Below are 20,028 nucleotides of genomic sequence, written 5' to 3'. Positions count from 1 at the left end.
AAAGTTACTGAATGACTTATAGCATCATACAGTGTAGAAGGAGGCCATTTGGCCCATCAAGTCTGCATCGACCACAATCCCATCCAGGCCCTATTCCCATACATTTACCCTAGCTAGTCCCGCTGACACTAATGGATAATTTAGCATGGCCAATTCACCTAACCCACACATGTTTGGTCTGTGGGTGGAAACTGGAGCACCCGGAGGAAACCTACACAGACATAGGGCAAATGTGCAAACCCACACATACACTGACCCAAGCTGGGAATCGAACCCAGATCTCTGGCGCTGTGAGGCAGCCGTGCTAACCACTGTGCCACCATGTCATCCATAATTCAATTAAATGATGAGACTTCAGGCTTTTATCATGTCTGATATTATTTCTGTTTGTTAATGCGTTCCAAGTTTCTGATAGGTGCTGTCACAATTGCAACTTGGATCTATCAATTGTAAGCAATTGTTAATTCTCTTGATAATATTAGACAGAAATAATCAAATTCATTTGTGGATAGCTTTGTGTGTTTTGCAGGTTTGCCATCGTTAGATATAATTTACACATAGAAATTGGTTATAAACTATGGACACAGGTTTTGTGCTATTTATATTTGTGGATATATTTCTTGGGGGAAACTGACTGCTGCACTTTCCTCATTTGTTGGAGATATTTATTGTTGTTTGTAGTACAGATAGGAAAATGCCTTAAATGTAATTCAGTCCAAGATCTTGTGGAAGTTACAATAATGGAGGGATGCTCATTCAGAATGTTGTGATACTTTGTTAAGTTTAAGGCCGTGTTTTATCACACTGCAAAAATACGGGGAGTATTTCCTGCACATGAGAAGTGTCAGTGTAAGCTGCTGCATTAAAAGAAACAAGTTGGCTTGACACAGATTAACAATACTGTCCAGTCCTTAACCAATTGCAAATTTGTGTATCCATTTTACCTATCATCTATCAACTGTTTACTCTGTAAAACAGTTTCTGATGATTCAGTGAATGATTAAGATATTTAATTAAGAAATTTCAGTAACTGAGATTCATAATATTAGTTTAAAAAAATCAAGTATATTGAACAAAATATTTAAGAAATGTATTCTTATGTGGGGTTCAAAACAATGCTCTGGGATTAAGAGTCAGGTTATTATCTAACTGAGCTACTTGGGCTGAGAGAGAAAACTTGATATTGAAATCAACCTTTTTTCTCCTTTATTCTTTCATGGAATGTGGGCACCACTGGCAAAGCCAATATTTGTTACCCAACTTTTAGTTGTTCTCTGAAAGTTCAAAAGCAATCATATCATTGCATGTCTGCAGTTACAAGTAGGCCAGATCAGAGCTGGAAGGCAGATTTCCTTCCCTAAAATGGTATTAATAAATTGGGATTTTATAACAATTGGTGAGAATTTCTAGGTCACTATTAGTGACTAATTTTCAATTCCAGATTTAATGATTGAATTTAAATTCCACCAGCTGCTATGGTGGGATTTGAACCTGTGTCTCCAGAGCATTAAACATCAGCATCTAGATTACTAGTCCAGTCACATTACCACTAGGCCACCATCTCCCCTTTTGTCAAATGAGGCCAATGAGATATTAGTTATGACCTGATGTTCAAGAAGTTTTCACAAGGTGACATCTCTTGAGAAATCCCAGTATTCATTACCTGGATCTACCAGTTAATTTAATTCTTACCTGCCTTCTCACTATATTTTGAGATTTAAATGGTTCTGGTTTTGACATTTTAAAAAATCTAACCATCTCCTTCCCTACATTGATTGACGGGCCCCCTGTCTGAAATAAAAATGAACACTTGTTCTTTTCCGGAATAAAAGCTCAATATTGAGGATGCTGGAAATCTGATTTTTAAAATGTGCTGTAAATACTCAGGTTTGATAGCATCTGTGGAGAGAGAGAAACATAATTAACAGTTCAAAAATGTTAACAGATGCTGCCAGACCTGCTGAGTTTTTCCAGCACTTAGTCATTATTACCTGCTCTTTCTTGTTGCTCAGCTGTGGCCAATATCAATGCTTGACTAAGTTTCAAGTGCTAATGGCTTTCAGGACAATCGGTATTCCATTCGTCTGAGAACAAATGCCAGTTTCAAGAAGTTGCAAAGCCAGATTGTGCCTTGATGTGGTTTCCAGTTTGTTGACACCAACTACAGGGTTAAAAGGTTTTTTTTTAAATTAGATGGCAGATTGCATTTTCTTCCCTCAGAATGAATTATATGAAGGTTTTTTTCCTCCTCTCCCCTACGCTGTGAACCCATCCCAGTGTGAAAAAATAGCATGTGAAGCCATACATAGTAAAAAGTCTGACAACACCAGGTTTTAGTCCAACCTATTTATTTGATAATATTATCAAATAAATAGGTTGGACTAAAACCTGGTGTTGTCAGACTTTTTACTGTGTTTACGCCAGTCCAACGCCGGCATACCCACATCAAGCCATACATAGGTCAGGCGTGTAGTTTACGAGCTGCACAAGTGTGCAAGTTGGGTGTTGCCAAACCCAGAGGAAGGGTTGGCTCTTCATCCTTGTGCGTGAAGGCATAGAGACAAATATTCTCTATTCAAGAGATCATATCTGAATAACAGTGGAATGACTGCCAGAACATGCCCACAGTACTTCATTTATATGGCTCCCTTAGCAAAGAAATGATGCATAGAGAAAGTAGAGACTTTCAAAATTGAATGTTCCATTCTCAAGGGTTCCAAGGTCTTATATGAAAGTCCTTGAACAATATTGTTCTTGCATGCCCATAGCATGGCATCAGCTACATCAACTTACCCAACTAAGATCCAAGTTCTAATGGAGAATGCTTCCCCTCCAAAATTGGACGTTAAACCTCTGCAAAGTAGTCCACAGCATCCTCCAAAACTAAATCATACCTTGTCTTCTAATACTTGCAGCCACTTGGCAGAACCCAGAAAGGGCCAAGAAATGTGAATGTACCCACATACAGTAGGGAACCCGACTTGCACCCATCATGACCAATCCAGTGAAGAGCTTTCAGCAGCAGCATGACATGCAATAATCATACCATGTCACACATCACAAAACAGTGTCCTGAAAGGGGTTCCACAAGATCTCATATCACTTAAAACAAAGATGGAGATAGTTTGGCAGCGGTTGTAATGTGTTACCAATTTAAGAACAGTAGTTGCAATATTAATCCTCAGTGGGCAACAGAGTCACACTGTAGCCATGGAAAAGCTCTGTTGGTAGTCTATATTAACAATCAAAGCTTCACACATAGCTTTTTAAGTACAATGACAGAATAAACAGGAAAACATTAAAAACACTGCTTACATTTAATAAAGAAAATCTAATTGACGGCTCCTCATCCCTGCCTCCTCCAGTGAATTTGTATATATTAAGCCTGGTTAGACAACTCTAGTGATATTTCATTCAGTGCAAAACCTCCCTGAAAGACTGCAGAGGGATCTAGATAGGCTGAGCGAGTGGGCGAGGACCTGGCAATGGAGTGCAATGTTAGCAAGTGTGAGGTTATCCACTTTGGCAGGAATAATAGTAGGAGGGATTACTATTTAAAGGGCAAAAAGCTGCAGCATGCTACGGTGCAGAGGGGCCTGGGGGTCCTTGTGCATGAGTCGCAAAAACCCAGTCTGCAGGTGATCAAGAAGATGAATGGGATGTTGGCCTTTATAGCGAGGGGGATAGAATATAAAAGCAGGGAGGTCTTGCTGCAACTGTACAGAGCATTGGTGAGGCCGCAGTTGGAGTACTGTGTGCAGTTTTGGTCGCCACACTTGTGCAAGGATATTTTGGCCTTGGAGGGAGTGCAAAGGAGGTTCACTAGGCTGATACCAGAGATGAGAGGGTTGGACTATGAAGAGAGACTAAATAGACTGGGTCTGTACTCGGAGTTTAGAAGGATGAGGGGGGATCTTATAGAGACGTATAAGATAATGAAAGGGATGGATAGGATAGAAGTAGAGAGATTCTTCCCGCTCAAAGGACAGCAGGACTAGAGGGCACAGCCTCAAGATAAGGGGGGGTGCAGTTTAGAACAGAGTTGAGGAGGAACTTCTTCACTCAAAGGGTGGTGAATCTCTGCCCGTTGAAGTGGTGGAGGCTACCTCGCTAAATATATTTAAGACGTGGGTAGATAGGTTTTTGGTAGGCAAGGGAATTAAGGGTTATGGGGAGAAAGTGGAACTGAGCCACTTCAGATCAGCCATGATCTTATTGAATGGCGGGGCAGGCTCGAAGGGCTAGATGGCCTACTCCTGCTCCTATTTCTTATGTTCTTATGTTCTTAAATGGTATCACAATGCTGCATTCCAAAGGACTTGACCCAACTATGTTGCTGTGATGAATAACTGGCAAGATATTGTAACTTTCACTTAACAATAAACAACAAGTTATTTATTGATTGCAAGTTAAATTGTACTTGAACATGACACCCATGGATCTAAAACATCTTTTATGAGATAACAATTCAAGATTTTTTAAAATTACTAATAAACCTCCGACGGCATTGCTCAGCAAGTCCTGCTCATGTCATCATCACTGTGTCACCCTAAGTGTGCTTGCTCACTCCTTTTCTCTGTCACTTTCTTGCTCCTCTGCATCTCCAATCATTTTTTGCACCCTCCACAGATTTTGAGTCTCTCTAGTTCTCCAATCTTATTCTTGGTTTTCTTCCTCTTCCCCCAACATTTGTTGCTGTGGATCTGTGCCACTGCAATAGCTTGCTCTCTAGTGTAACTGAGACCAGAGCTGAACAGCACATTTGGTGAGGCTGCCATAAAGGGTGGAAGGGGTCTCCTACGTTGGCAGTCACTGGTGATGAAAAGGTTCTGTAGACAGGTGCAGGTTTATCTGGTTTGGGAGAGTCAGGGCAGGAGCTTGAATACTAAAAGGTCCGAAACAGATTAGTAAAAATTGTGGACAATGGCAAATAGTGATGGATTGGTGGTGAAGGAGGAAAGTCCAGATTGATTGTCAGGGGATAAAAGAATATATTTTTTAAAGATTTAAACTTCCCTATTTCAATGTGGCTGACAAAGACTCAAGAGACTTTGAATACTGCACAGCTAGCCAGAGCATGCATCTTAAAAAAAAAACTAACTCCCAGTACACAACAACAGCTATTGTTATATGCCATTTAATACATCATAACATCCTTATAGACAAATCAGATATGAAGTAAATCGATATGCTTTCCCAATCACAAAACTTAACACGGGAGTTTAAAATGTAATTAGAGATGGAATGTTACAACAAGGGATGATAATTAATGAAGAATGCTGCAATTCGGATGCTATGTCAAATCATAGAAATAGATACTTTTGGGGGACTGTTAATCTAGAAACTCAGCTAAGGTTCTGGGGACCTGGGCTCAAATCCTGACATAGCAGGTGGTGGAATCTGAATTCAATAAAAATATTTGGAATTAAGAATCGAAAGATGACCATGAACCCACTGTTGATTATCGGAAAATCCCAGCTGGTTACTAATGTCCTTCAAGGAAGGAAATCTGATGTCCTTACCTTGTCTGGCCTACAAGGGACTCCAGAATCACAAACACTGGGGTTTACTCTCAACTGCCCTCTGAAATGACCTTGCAAGTCAATCAATTCAAGGGATGGACAATAAATGCTGGCTAGTCATCAACACCCATGTCTTATGAATGAATAAAGAAAAATCTGCCAAATACTACTTCTGCAATTCTTCTTGGCTGATCCAGTTACTCACACTGACATTACTGCATACACACATGCATACACATACACAGCCAGTTACTCACACTGATTATTGTATACACAAACACACACACTCACGACCAGTTACTCACACTGACACTAGTGTATACAACTCACACAGTATGCACCCACACAAAATAATAATTTGCATGTGTAGTTTGCGAGTAGAAAGTAATCCAAAAAAGTCCAGTGTAAAGCAAATCAGTATTTTATGATGGTCAATTATACATTTAATACCCTGTGCTATACAATTGTGGATGAGGACCACTGTACACCTTAGGGTTCCTCACCACCATCAGGGTGTGGATAAGATCATGGAAGATAGGCTGACAGCCAGAACAACTTTGTCCTCAAGTTCTACACTTCCAGGACTTGGGAAAATTTGTTATGGCCACAGGAGAAGGCGCACAAGAAAGCTCTCAAATTTGCCAATGTCCTCTTGGAATGAGAATGAGTCAAAAGTTGGGAACAGCCCGGTCAAAGAGGATGAAAGTTTGCAGCTTCTCTGTTCATGCAGAGAATAATATCTTTTAAGACCACTAAAATTGCATGTGGCATGATTATCAATAGGTTGATGCTGTTACTGTGCAACAGTCTTCAACCTAAATCTCCAATGGTACAAGGAAGGAAGCCTGAGGACAGAAATTTCCACTGGGTGCCTTTGACTTCAGTGGTCAGCCAGGCTAAGATTTATCTGGATGGAAATCAAGAGGCAGAATATGTAAAAATGGACTCGAGCAATCTGTACCAAAAGTCCCCTGAGGATGGAACAGCACAAGGGGAATTTCCTGAAGATAGTTCAAGTTTTACTTTTGTTTCTTCTCTGTGCACCCCGCCCCACCCCCCCATATCTTTCCCCAACCTAAACCATCTCCACTACCTTGCTTTCTTCAGTTTGACCTTCCATTTACCACTTCTGCCAAAAGAGTCAGGAAGTGATAGAAAATCCTGCTTATACACAGGTATGTTTTTAATTGAAATCCAGCATTTGCAAATACTTGTTTTTAATCTCAAGTTGACTGATGCGATCAGGCACAGTGCTTATGTTGGGGGGTGGGGGGTTGAGGGGAGGGGTGCATGGGGATGGGCTGTAACATTTGTCTGTCAGCATCTTATCAGTGCAGTTATTGCAATTTCTATTTTTAAAAGAAGATATTTCCACTGACCCAATCCATGAAACAAGCAAAAACAAAAAGCTGACTCATGGTTTCAATAAATCTGATACAGGACTTTCAGCCTTTGGCAACTGTATATAATAAACACACAAAACACTGAAACAAGTAGTTACATCAATTTGTAACTATAGCTGTATCTAACGTTGTATTAGAGCAAAACACTAAGAATGCAAAATGATTGCACTTTTCCAAAAGGTTGAAGAAGTTTCCCAGGAAATTATAGAATTTCTACATTAATAATGGTGCATTCTGGTTCATAATTGACAAGACTTTTGATCAGAGAATTGGATTTTCAAAGTGAAGGACCATCAGCTGCCCAAAAGTATCACTCAATCCTCCTTAACCCTTCATTTGAAAGAGTCATTGATGCGTTGTCTGCTTGTTTGCACAAATGTCCTTTAGGGAAGGAAATTTGCTGTTCTTACCTGGTCTGGCCTACTTATGACTCCAGAGCTACAGCTATGTGGTTGACTCTCAATTGTCCTCTGAAAAAGGGCAACTAGTGATGGACAATAAATGCTGGCCAGCCAGTGACGCCCATGCCCCACAAATTAGAGCCTACAACTCAACTAATCCAACTCCTTGCCACTTCACATAAGAACATAATAAATAAGAGTGTACAGATGCACTTTGTTCCTTCAATCCTGCTAGTATATTGTGACATCCTTCTTCTTCACCCACCCAAGTTAGATCAGGATGGAACCTGTTCTCCACTTCCCTACTTCTGGCAGGTACCCATTCTTTTCATGGCATTCTCCCCAAACTGACATCTCTGACCACAGCGGGAGCCATTTCCTGACGAGGGGCAGTTGAAGGAGCAAGCAAGCTGGTGCAGCTTCTAGTGAGAAGGAAAAGCTGGGAATCACATTTCTAAAAATCCAAGATGGGGCTGAAGTGTGGCGACTTCTTGCAAGCTGTGCCCAGCATATCTTCTAATTCTATGCTTCTAAAATTTTATTCTAATGCTTTTAAACTCTCAAATAATACTTTAATTCAATCTCTTACAGATTTGGTAATCCTTAGGACCCTGGAGACAACCAACCTGAAGTTGACTGAGACCAGCTGATCACATGGGACTTGCAGCCAGCACTGCAGAGTCGGACCTTTCCCTACACCAGCTTCCAATGCACAGCAATGATCAAGATGAATGATGGAGCAGACTCGAAGGGCTGAATGGCCTACTCTTGCTTCTAGTTTTTATGAAAAATAGGGTGGGAAAAGCCAAAGCAAATGGTGTTATCTGGTTGACAAAACATTATCAGCTGGTCTCACTGTAAACAAATACCAGAAAGACAAATATAGAACCGTGCATGGAGGCATCGTAGATCAAAACATTAGCACCCTGGATTATGTTATTCGTTATCTCAAAGATCTAACTGATATCTGTATCTTTTGATCTAATGCTGCTGGACAGATCATAGACCCATTCAATTGGTAATGAGCACCTATCTAGCACCAAGTCATCTCAAGGCCCAAAAGTCAAAGAAGATGATCAATGTATCAGCTTTAAGGCAGCCTGACCAAGAAAAAGCATTCAAAGTGAAGCTCACAAGCAAATCTTCATAAAACTCAATTCCAGAACACTGGGAATAAATAAAGGTCAGCAGTACTCGACTCCTGTACCCAGGCCATTGGATTCAAGCATCATCGTTACCAGGACTGATCCGATAAAAAGATGCTGAACCCTGTGATAACCTAGTACACAGGCTGACTTCATTTCCTGGCAGAACAACCCACGATCACAGAAGAAGAAGGCAGCATTTCAATAACACATAGCTGATGCTGCCTAAGATAACTCCGTAGGAAGAAAAAGCTCAAGACAGCCAACAACATACTAACTATCAAGACATGCAAAGCTTTTTTGAGACCACCAGGACCATCTATGAACCAAGGTCAAATGGAAAAATTTTCTTTTATTCACAGCATAGTGTTTTTCTTCTTTAAATGACAATGTCATCCATCAATGCTGGAAAGAACATTTCAACAATGCTTTAACCATGAATCCACAGTGACAGCTGGCACTCTCAAGTTATCCAATGAGGGGAACCAGCATCAATGGGAGAGCTGCAACCATCAATGAAAAACAGCAAAACCTATGATCACAATGGTATTCCAATTGAGGTCCTCAAAGCTGGTGGCATTTGATACACATGAAGAATCCATGCCATTGAATTCCTGAGCTGAAGTCTGCCTGACATTTAATCTGTCTAGTCTAATGGTTAGAGAGCAAAAGGAGGCTTAGATTGTTTTATGGAGAAAAAAGTGCAAGGGCAGCAGTCTCTAGGTTTTCAATGTGTTGATTCAAGGCCTGAATTTACCATTTTGATTCCAAGTGCTGAATCTGGGCATAGTTCAATTGCAACTTGTAAACCTGTTCTCAGGTGCCCCCATATGCACTCTGCCTGAAAAAAAAAGTCCCAAGTCTGAATCGTGCTGTGAATGGGGCTTATCACACCCAAAGTTTTGCTGCTCTGTTTGGAGCTTTCAATTGCGCATGCACGGTAAAAAATATTTGAAAAACAATCCGCTGCCACATTGCTCCTGGGTCGCAAAAAGTGGATAAAGTGACCCAGGAGTGATGACCTCTGCAGACATTGCCTCACCCCCATAACATAACTATCGTCCTTATCTACCCACCTCCTTGTTACCCAGACCGATCACAACCCCTGCCCCACTTCCCCCCATCAATCACCCGCAGAGTGGCAGCGGTCTCCCCCCTGCCCCCACCAGAGATCCATCTGGCCTACCTCCCTCCTCCCCATCAGAGAACGATCTGACCTCCCTCCTCCTCCTTTCTCCCCAATTCCCTTTAGCAGAGAACAATCTGGCCCTCCTCCCCCCCCCACACAACAAAGATCCATCTGGCCTTTCTCCCCCCACCCGCGAATGATCTGCCCTTCTCCTCCCTCTCCCATCAGAGAATGATGTGGTCTCCCTTCCACCCCCCAGAGAACAATCTGGTCTCCCTTCCCCCTCCCACCACCAGAGAACGATCTGGCCTCCCTCCTTCTCCCCCCACTCCAAAGAATGATTTGGCCCGCCCTCCTCCCCCCAATCTGATTTAGCGAGCCGCAGGAAGCTCTGAATGTACCTTTTCAGAAGCTGGAGCAAACGAAACAAACCTTTGCTGAGCATATCTGTTTTGCACTGAATCTGGATGGACGAACACGATGGTAAGGGGGAAATGCGGGTAAATTTGAATGTCCAGCTCATTAAGTCAACTTAAATGCATGCAAATGCATTTAAATTGACGTCGCACCCGTTTTGGGCACAGCACCAATCGCAGCCATTTTCGTGCCTTGGTAAAGGGGGAAATCGGAGTGGACACGAGCAAGGATCACGCTATTCACCTCAGATCCAACTTTACCGAGTTTTTGCACCTGAAAACAGGCGCAACACAATGGTAACATCAGACCCTCTTTCTTTGAAAAATCACAGAGGTTTGAAGTACAGGTTTGTTACGCCGTAAGCTTCTGTTTACTCCAAAGATGAAAGGTAGTTGGGATCAAGTATAGCTAATCAGCATGTCTACCAAGAAGTAAGATTAATGTGCTTCATGATGCTAAAGGGCAAAATAATTTATTTTTGAGATCAGGTTACAGTCTTCCCTACAAATCAATGAATGTTAGAGAGAGTAGTTCTATGCTGTCAACAAAGAGAAAAGGCTAACTGGCTTTGTGAGCTACAATCAACAAATGCAAGAGGAAGACAATCTCCAGTTGAAGAGATGCATCCTACAGCCACATAAGGATTCTGGAAGATTCATCCCAACATGGCCAGGAGCAGAAGAATCACCGGAACAGGAGAAAGTACTTGGAGCTGTCACTTGAAATTATTACTCAGTGAAGAGGTTAGGGAAACTCATCAGAAACAACTGTGAACTGTTTACTACAAGAAGGTTGTTTTACAAAAAGTATGATAGTATAAAAGTGCAATCTTCCTCCGTGTAGTTTAAAGTACAAGTGGGCAGCAGTGCTATTTTTAGTCATTTGTTACAGTAAAAAATTAAAAATGTAAAATTATGATGGCATCCTTTCAGTAATTAGAAATGCAGATCTCTTTTAAAAGTGATCTATCACCACGGATATGGCAACACAAGCCACTCTCCTCGATCACTGAAATTCTATACACACGAATCTTGGCCTGTTCTTGAAAGTCACCAAAAGAAAACTCATATCAACCTATCAGCTAAATATTCCACGTTCCATATATGCTGAGGGAGAGATTCTGGAATATGTGGGACACTTCCCATACCTTGGTAGGCACCTTTCTCAAAAGAGATGATGGAATCCAACACCAGATCAACTGCGCCAACTCAACCATACGATACTATGGCAGCGAGCATTTGACATCAAAGACATTGATAAGTCAATAATATCCTGATGCACAAAGCAACTATCATCAGCACAGTCCTACATTGCAGTAAGACATGGATGGTAGACACTTGGATCAGTGACACTTAAAAGCACCAAAGAAACTCCATCAGCAGTGTCTCTGCTGCAACGTTCAGATTCAATGGGAAACCATCAAAGAAGTGTTAGTGGCCTTTTTGAAGCCTGCGCCACAAGCATTCAGGCAAAATCTCCTGAAAAATCAACTTGGATGGATGGCCAAAAAGCATCTTGCCCACCAGTTCTACATTTCTCAACAACTCTCAAAATGCAAATGTCCCAAGGGTGAACAAAGGAAACCATATGACCAAAAGATATAGGAGCAATTAGGCTATTCAGCCCATCATGTCTGTTTTGCCATTTGATCATGGCTGATACGTTTCTCAACCCCATTCTCCCACCTTTTCTCCATAATCTTTGGTCCCCTCACCAATCAAGGACCCATTTATCTCTGTCTTAAATACACTCAATGACCTGGCCTCCACAGCCTTCTGTGGCAATGAATTCCACAGATTCACCATCTTCTAACTGAAGAAATTCCTCCATTAACAGAAATGATTGCTACCAATTGTTCAAAATGGTGACAACTTGTCCATCAAGCTGCATCATGCTTAGAATCACAATGTCTTAATAAGACAGAGCATCAGGAGAGGAGGAAAGAAAAAATGAAGTAAATTCTGCATTCTGGACCCCACTATCTTGTGGGACACCCTTTCCATCTGCCCAGAGTTTTCCAGGTCAAGAATCAACCTGTTCAGTCACGTGAATACCCATGGCAGAAACTCACGATCCTTGAGTCGAGAGACCATCGACAATGGCACCTATACCATGGTAGCTACTGATTCACTATTTGTGAGGCAGCTATGCAAAGCTGGTGATGTAAAACTGCTTCCAAAAGCATAAATGTCCTAATTGCGCTAAGAGCCATTTGAACAACTTTAAATCAGGAAATACTTCCATTCTGTCGCTGAAAGATTCAATGCTTTTGCACTTTATTAACAAGACTAAACATCAATTTGGGAGGTTTTCATTTTGAATCAGCATTTGTTTTGTCCCTTGGTACCAACACCTTCGATGGTTACCAGTTTGGCTGAGGCTTTCAGGGTGGATGATGTCCTCTCACTGATCACTTGATCAAAACGGGCAAAAGATGCAATGAGCTTATTGGGGAGGAGTGCGTTGTTGCCAGCGATTCTACATAACTTCACCTGTTATCATGTAAACCTTGCATAATCAGTGGATGTTCATGTGGCTAGCCTAGGACTCTAGCTTGGTCCAGTACTGTCTCTTGGCATCTTTGATGGTTCTCTGTAGATCATATCTGGATTTCATGTATCAATCAGCATCACCTGACTTGAACTCCTCAGGCCTGGACTTCTGGAAGCATTGAATGTCCCTGATCATCCATAGTTTCCGGCTGTGAAACACATGGATTTGCTTCTTTGGTGCACAGTCTTCCACACGCTTACTAATGAAAAACTAAAGTTTATGTATTAGTCACAAGTAAGACTTTCATTAACACTGAAATGAAGTCATTATGAAAACCCCCTAGTTGCCACATTCTGGCACCTGTTCAGGCCAATATAGTAACAGACTTTGTTAGGTGTAAGCAAACTCATTCAGGTTGGTCACTGAGTACTTAAGTATTGACCAGTCCACTGATTCGAAGCTGTCCTGTAGGAGATCATCCGATTCCTCAGACCAACTTTGCATGGTTTTCTTTATTGAATTATTAAAGTGATCTTTCTCTACATCCTTGCTATGACTGTAACACTATATTCTGCACCCTCTCTTTTCCTTTTCCCCTACATACTCTATGAACGATATACTTTGTCTGCAACAAATAATACTTTTCACTGTATCCCAAAAGATGTGACACTAATAAAGCAAATTCTAAAAAAGCACCCCATTGACTGGGGGTGGGTGGAGAATTCCTCTGGTTGCTAGGCAGAGCGCTGGCTGGGTTAATCTTTACTGGTGATTGCTCCTTGATCCGAGAACACAAACACAACTTCAAACAATGTGCAAGAAACCTGGAAGAAAATGAAAGTATAAGAATCCTAACCAACAAGTTACTTACACAAAAAAATTATCAAAAATAAACCATCTCCTTAGAGCTACTAATCATTTCTCAAAACATCCGGCAGAATTTAAAAATCGCAACAATATTTAATTTATACTCGATTTGATGTAAAAAGACACTACTTTTCTTCAGAAAAACCCCTCAAGAGATGAAAGTTGGAGATATTCGATTTGATGTTAAAAAAAATTACTTTTCTTCAGAAAGTGACAGAAGCCCTCAAGAGATGAAAGTTGGAGTGAAATTTTAGACAGGAACTTACCCTTTCCTTCAGCCTCACACCCCTCCTGGGATAGTGCCGTCTACAAGTAACCACCGACCCTTTATAGTCTGGATAGGTCAGGAGTTCCTTGGCGAAGGGAAGTTGGGGGGAGAGGCGTGTCGTGGTTTTGTCCTCACTTCCCAGCTTCCACGGGATAGCGCCTGTCCGGTGCCACCGTCCTGGACTGCAGAAGTGAGGCACCGCCCCGCCAGCCACAGGGAAAGACGGCGGCCGTCTCGCCCTGAAGCCAGCGCCGCCAGCGTGAAAGCCTGGTCCCGCTGCTTTCATCCGGCCGCCTCCCAGTGGTTGCATTTCCACTCACGCCTCCTCCTCCTCCTCTTAACAGAGTCCACACGCACACAGCCAACACAAAATTAACCAGTCTCCATGGAAACTAGCTTATTTTTACTTTCTTAATTATTGCTCAGTCAGCATCAGTTTTCACACAGGCTCCCCCACCCTCCCAACTGTTGATCCATGCAGAAATCCCAATTTGGGGTTAGCACTTCTGCTTCACAGCGCCAGGGACCCAGGTTTGATTGCTGTCTTGGGTCACTGTATGTGCGGAGTTTGCACATTCTCCCCGTATCTGCGTGGGTTTTCTCCGGGTGCGCCGGTGCCCTCCCACAGTCCAAAAGACTTGCTGGTTAGGTGCATTGGCCATGCTAAATTCTCCCTCAGTGTACTTGAACAGGCACTGGGTGTGGCGACTAGGGGATTTTCACAGTAACTTCATTGCAAAGTTAATGTGAGCCTGCTTGTGACACTAAAACAAAACCTTAAACTTAACATTGTTCATCGGCGATGCATGGGAGTGGGGTCACTTCCATCAGCTGAGATGTGGAGGACTTGATAAGTTTGTGCATTAAGTTTATTTAAATCTGGTCTGACAAAGTGTCATCCAGACTTGAAATGTTGGTTCTATTCTCTCTCCATGGACGCTGTGAGAACTGCTGAGATTTTATAGCATTTTCTGTTTTTGTGTAGGGAGTGACCTACTCCTGGTCCTAATTTGAATGTTCTGTAAGCATTTAAGAGAAGGCTAGGAGAGTGTACGAGGGAGAAAGGAACGGATGGTATATTGGTGGAATTAGGTGAGTGAAGATGGGAGGAGGCGCCAATGGAGCATAAAGGCTGGCATAGAATGTATGGGCCGAATGGACTGTTTCTGTATTGTACATCCTATGGAATTCCAAATGAAGTGATTGAAACTAAGGAGATCAGGCAAGGTTGAAACATGCAATAAATTAGGATATGTCCCAAACAGGTACATTGTTGGTTGGCATGTCAAATTTAACTACACCTGGTTTTTGGTAAACCTGTTGGCATCAGGAAAGTGAAAAGGTAGGTTGATATTTCAGGTGAAGGTCCACAGTCACAAATGTCCATCTGTATTTTATGTTTATAGATACTGGTGGTCCTATGTGTAGGATGGAAGAATGTTATAGTTCATGTGGGGACACATGACATAGGGAGATTAAGGGAAGGGGATATTAAGCAAAGATTTATGGAGTTGGGGTGGAAACTCAAGGCGAAGTCAGAAAGAGTAGTTATATCTGGACTCTTGCCTGTGCCACGGGATAGTTTAGAGAGGAATAGGGAGAGGGAAAGTTTGAACTCGTGGCTGAGGGGATGGTGCAGGAGGGAGGGGTTCAGGTACTTGAGCAATTGGGGCTCATTCTGGGGAAGGTGGGACCTCTATAAGAGGGATGGTCTACACCTGAACCAGAGGGGAATCAATATCCTGGGGGGTAAATTTGCAAAAGCGATGCAGGAAGGTTTAAACTGATTCGGAGGGGGGGAGGGATAGTGAGGAAAGGGGGTGAAAGTGAGGGGGGCATAGTTGGGGAATGCAAGGCACGGCATAGTGGGGGTGGGGCGGAGCAGGGTTTGAAATGCGTGTACTTTAATGCGAGGAGTATTCGCAATAAAGTGGATGAACTTGCAGCGTGGATCAGTACCTGGGACTTTGATGTTGTGGCCATTTCTGAGACTTGGATAGAGCAGGGTCAGGAATGGATGTTGCAGGTTCCGGGGTACAAATGCTTTAGTCGGAGTAGAGAAGAAGGTAGAAGGGGGGGTGGGGTAGCATTGCTAGTCAAGGACTGTATCACAGTGTCGGAGAGAAAGTTTGATGAGGACTTGTCAGTTGAGGTAGTATGGGCGGAGATTAGAAATAGGAGAGGAGAGGTCACCCTGTTGGGAGTCTTTTATAGACCTCCTAAAAGTTCTAGAGAGGTTGAGGAAAGGATTGCGGAGACAATCCTGGTTAGGAGTGAAAGTAATAGGGTAATTGTTATGGGGGACTTTAACTTTACGAATATTGATTGGAGTTGCTATAGTTCTAGCTCGCTAGAGGGGTCAGTGTTTGTACAGAGCGTGCAGGAAGGTTTTTTGTCTCAGTATGTAGACAGGCCAACTAGAGGTGAGGCTATATTGGATTTGGTGCTGGGAAATGAGCCAGACCAGGTGCTAGACTTGGAAGTTGGTGTGCATTTTGGTGATAGTGACCACAATTCGGTTACGTTCACCTTAGTGATGGGAAGAGATAGGCATGAACCTCGGGTCAGCAATTTTAGCTGGGGTAAGGGCGATTATGAGGCTATCAGGAGTGAGTTAGGAAGCATGGATTGGATTAGGGGATTACAGGGACTGGGAACGTCTGAAATGTGGAGTTTTTTCAAGGAGCAGCTACTGCGAGTCCTTGATAGGTATGTCCCTGTCAGGCATGGTGGATTTGGTAGATCTAGGGAACCGTGGTGCACTAAAAGAGTTGAGTCGATGGTTAAAAAGAAAAAGGAGGCTTATGTTCGGATGAGATTGGAGGGCTCAGATAGTGCACTAGAAAGCTTTAGATTGGCTAGGAGGGAGTTGAAGAGTGAGTTGAGAAGGGCTAAAAGAGGACATGAGAAGACTTTGGCTGATAGGATTAAGGAGAATCCTAAGGCGTTCTATAGGTATGTCAAGAACAGAAGGTTGGTCAGGGCAAGATTAGGGCCAGTTACAGACAGCAGGGGGAAGTTGTGTGTGGAACCGGAGGAGATTGGAGAAGTATTGAACCAATATTTCTCTTCGGTGTTCACGCAGGGGGACATGAATATAGCTGAGGAGGACATTGGGTTGCAGGGGTGTAAAATAGACAGTATTACGGTTGATAAAGGGGATGTGCTGGAAATTCTTGAGGGGCTGAAAATAGATAAGTCCCCTGGTCCGGATGGGATCTACCCTAGGATTCTCTGGGAGGCTAGAGAGGTGATTGCAGAGCCTCTGGCTCAGATCTTCAGGTCGTCATTGGTCTCTGGTGTAGTCCCGGAGGATTGGAGGATAGCGAATGTTGTCCCATTGTTTAAGAAGGGGAACAGAGACTTTGCCGGGAATTATAGACCAGTGAGTCTTACTTCTGTTGTGGGCAAGGTTTTAGAAAAAATTATTAGGGATAGGATTTATAGTTATTTGGAGTGTAATGAATTGATTAGAAATAGTCAGCATGGTTTTGTAGCGGGTAGGTCGTGCCTTACTAACCTTATTGAGTTTTTTGAGAAGGTGACCAAAGAGGTGGATGGGGGCAAGGCAGTTGACGTGGTATACATGGATTTTAGTAAGGCGTTCGATAAGGTTCACCATGGTAGGCTTCTGCAGAAAATGCAGATGTATGGGATTGTGGGTAATCTAGGAAGTTGGATCAGGAATTGGCTATCAGATAGGAGACAGAGGGTGGTGGTGGATGGTAAATATTCATCATGGAGTACAGTTACGAGTGGTGTGCCTCAGGGATCTGTTTTGGGGCCACTGTTGTTTGTAATTTTTATTAATGATCTGGATGAGGGTATAGTTGGGTGGATTAGTAAATTTGCTGATGACACCAAAATTGGAGGTGTGGTAGATTGTGAGGAAGGGTGTCATAGTCTGCAGGGAGACTTAGATAGGTTGCAGAGCTGGGCCGAGAGGTGGCGGATGGAATTTAATGCGGAGAAGTGTGAGGTAATTCACTTTGGTAGGAGCAACAGATGTGTCGAGTATAGGGCTAACGGGAGGACTTTGAATAGTGTGGATGAACAGAGGGATCTAGGTGTGTGTGTACATAGATCCCTGAAAGTTGGGAATCAAGTAGATAAGGTTGTTAAGAAGGCGTACGGTGTCTTGGCGTTTATTGGTAGGGGGATTGAATTTAGGAGTCGCAGTGTAATGTTGCAACTGTACACTACTCTAGTGCGGCCGCACTTGGAGTACTGTGTGCAGTTCTGGTCCCCGCATTACAAGAAGGATGTGGAGGCGTTGGAGAGGGTGCAGAGGAGGTTTACTAGGATGGTGCCTGGTATGGTGGGGAGGTCCTATGAGGAGAGACTGAGGGATTTAGGGTTGTTTTCGTTGGAAAGAAGGCGGCTAAGAGGGGATCTTATTGAAACATATAAGATGATTAGAGGTTTAGATAGGGTGGATAGTGATAGCCTTTTTCCTCGGATGGAGAAAGCTAGCACAAGGGGGCATGGCTTTAAATTAAGGGGGGGTAGCTACAGGACGGATGTCAGGGGTAGGTTCTTTACCCAGCGGGTGGTGAGGGATTGGAATGCCCTGCCTGCTGCAGTTGTAAATGCGTCTAGTTTGGGGGCGTTTAAGAGATCTCTGGATAGGTTTATGGACGAAAAGGGATTGGTATAGGCTAGTGGGTCATTGTTTTTGTAACTGGTCGGCGCAACATCGTGGGCCGAAGGGCCTGTTCTGCGCTGTAATGTTCTATGTTCTATGTTCTATGTTCTATGTAATGGGGAAAATGATAAAATATGAATCTAATGAGTTAGTTCTTCTTGTTGGAGGCCTGGTGGCACAGGGGTAGTGCCCCTACCACTGAACCAGAAACTCTGGGTTTTCATCCAACACCAGGAATTGTTGGCCATGGAAGGAACATTCAACATGGTTCAATGGGCTGATAATCAATTTGGAAATCCTTCCACCACTTCCCCCACTATTCCTCAGAGGGTAAAAAACAGTGAGGGTGTGAAGGTTTGCTAGCAGCAACAGCTTCTATCGGTGTTCATTCACCACTTTATTAGAGAATATTTAAAATAGTTGGGTTCATGGGCACACAACCTGTTCTGCCATGTCATAGGCAAGTGGGTGAGGGATGTTAATTTTTCTGAGCAAGAAGTCCTGTGACCACTTGTAAATCAGGTGTGGCTCAAAAAGGCATATACAGGTTAACAGTTACATGCAAAGTGGTCTTAGAGTTTGTATCAGTGGAATGCATTGCAAAGAGTGCATGTAGTTGGGAATTTGGTGCGGAAGGGGAAAGGAAGTTTTGCCTTTTACCTCCAATATGGGACAGAGGTGGGCACATGGAGTTAGCTCACAGATTAATCATGCTAAGATTGAATGGGTGGAAAAGGCTTCTTTTTGTTCCGAGGTGCTATCGCTTTATATTCCAAAATCAAACTAGCTCAGATAGTCTCCTTAGTCTGGTTGACTACCAAAACATGTTTTGGTAGTCAACCAGACTAACATTAGACTACCAAAACATGTTTTGGTAGGGTTAATCTTGATCCCAGTGTTTGTGGAATATATCAAAATACTGCCTGCAACAATTCACATTAAATTGGCCATCTCACTCACATCAGGACAGTTAGTGGGTAAAAAGAAAAACAGTGGTACAAGATGATCAAAATGAATGGCGGAGCAAGCTCGAAGGGCCAGATTGCCTGCTTCTAGTTTCCATGTTTCTACGGGATGGTATTCTGAAGGTACAATTGTGCCATATGCATGGGTGAAGTAGCAAGCATTTTGCTTTGATGTGCTTATCCAAGAACTTTTGATGTTGACAGTTTAGGTTAAAAATGAAGTAAGTGTTTTATTTCCAGTTATCTTTCACCTTACTACGCAGAACATAGGGTAGACAGTGATGAATGGTGCAGAAGCGTGAAATGGATATTTGTGTTACTTTACCAGTACATTTGTGACATGTTCATTCTGTAACTGGATGAAACTGTATTTCAAAATAAATTTCTCATGCTAGAGCATGCAGTCTTTATTGCAATGCCTGAAGATTCTATTTCTCCATTTCTGACTGTTAGCTCACCAACTGATTAGAACAAGATCAGGGTACCTCCTGGTGGTTTGCTTTTGGGCCTAACAGAATCCACTGTGCATAACATCACCTGGGAGGGTTTCTGAAAGTAGACTTAAGTTTTTGGGTACTCAAATGGGTACAACCATGCAGTATCCATCAAATTGCTAGAAAAGTTCTCAGTGATTGGTAGGTGCCACAGGACCCTGATTAGTTTCATTGATTTAGACTAAATTATTTTTAATTACAGATTTTAAGGTCATGCTTTACATTGTTTGGGGAGCCTATCATTCGTCTTACTAGTACACCCTATTATTAACACTGGAT

General features: G+C 42.6%; 1 protein-coding gene across 1 annotated transcript in view; it reads right to left on the bottom strand.

The window, feature by feature from the left end:
- Positions 1–13,931, bottom strand: part of LOC145347636 (uncharacterized) — a 52,167-nt gene extending 38,236 nt beyond the window's left edge. Inside the window, exon 1 of the mRNA XM_080195289.1 lies at positions 13,644–13,931. Coding sequence (XP_080051415.1) covers positions 13,644–13,931 — 288 coding nt within the window. The remainder of the gene's footprint in view (positions 1–13,643) is intronic.
- Between the last annotated feature and the right edge of the window lie 6,097 nt (positions 13,932–20,028).

Source organism: Carcharhinus amblyrhynchos, chromosome 9 (assembly GCF_965287045.1).
Source record: "Carcharhinus amblyrhynchos chromosome 9, sCarAmb.v2.hapA, whole genome shotgun sequence".
Classification (NCBI taxonomy): Eukaryota; Metazoa; Chordata; class Chondrichthyes; order Carcharhiniformes; family Carcharhinidae; genus Carcharhinus; species Carcharhinus amblyrhynchos.
The sequence above is the reverse complement of the archived record's forward strand: the minus strand, read 5'-3'. Positions and strand labels throughout refer to the sequence as shown.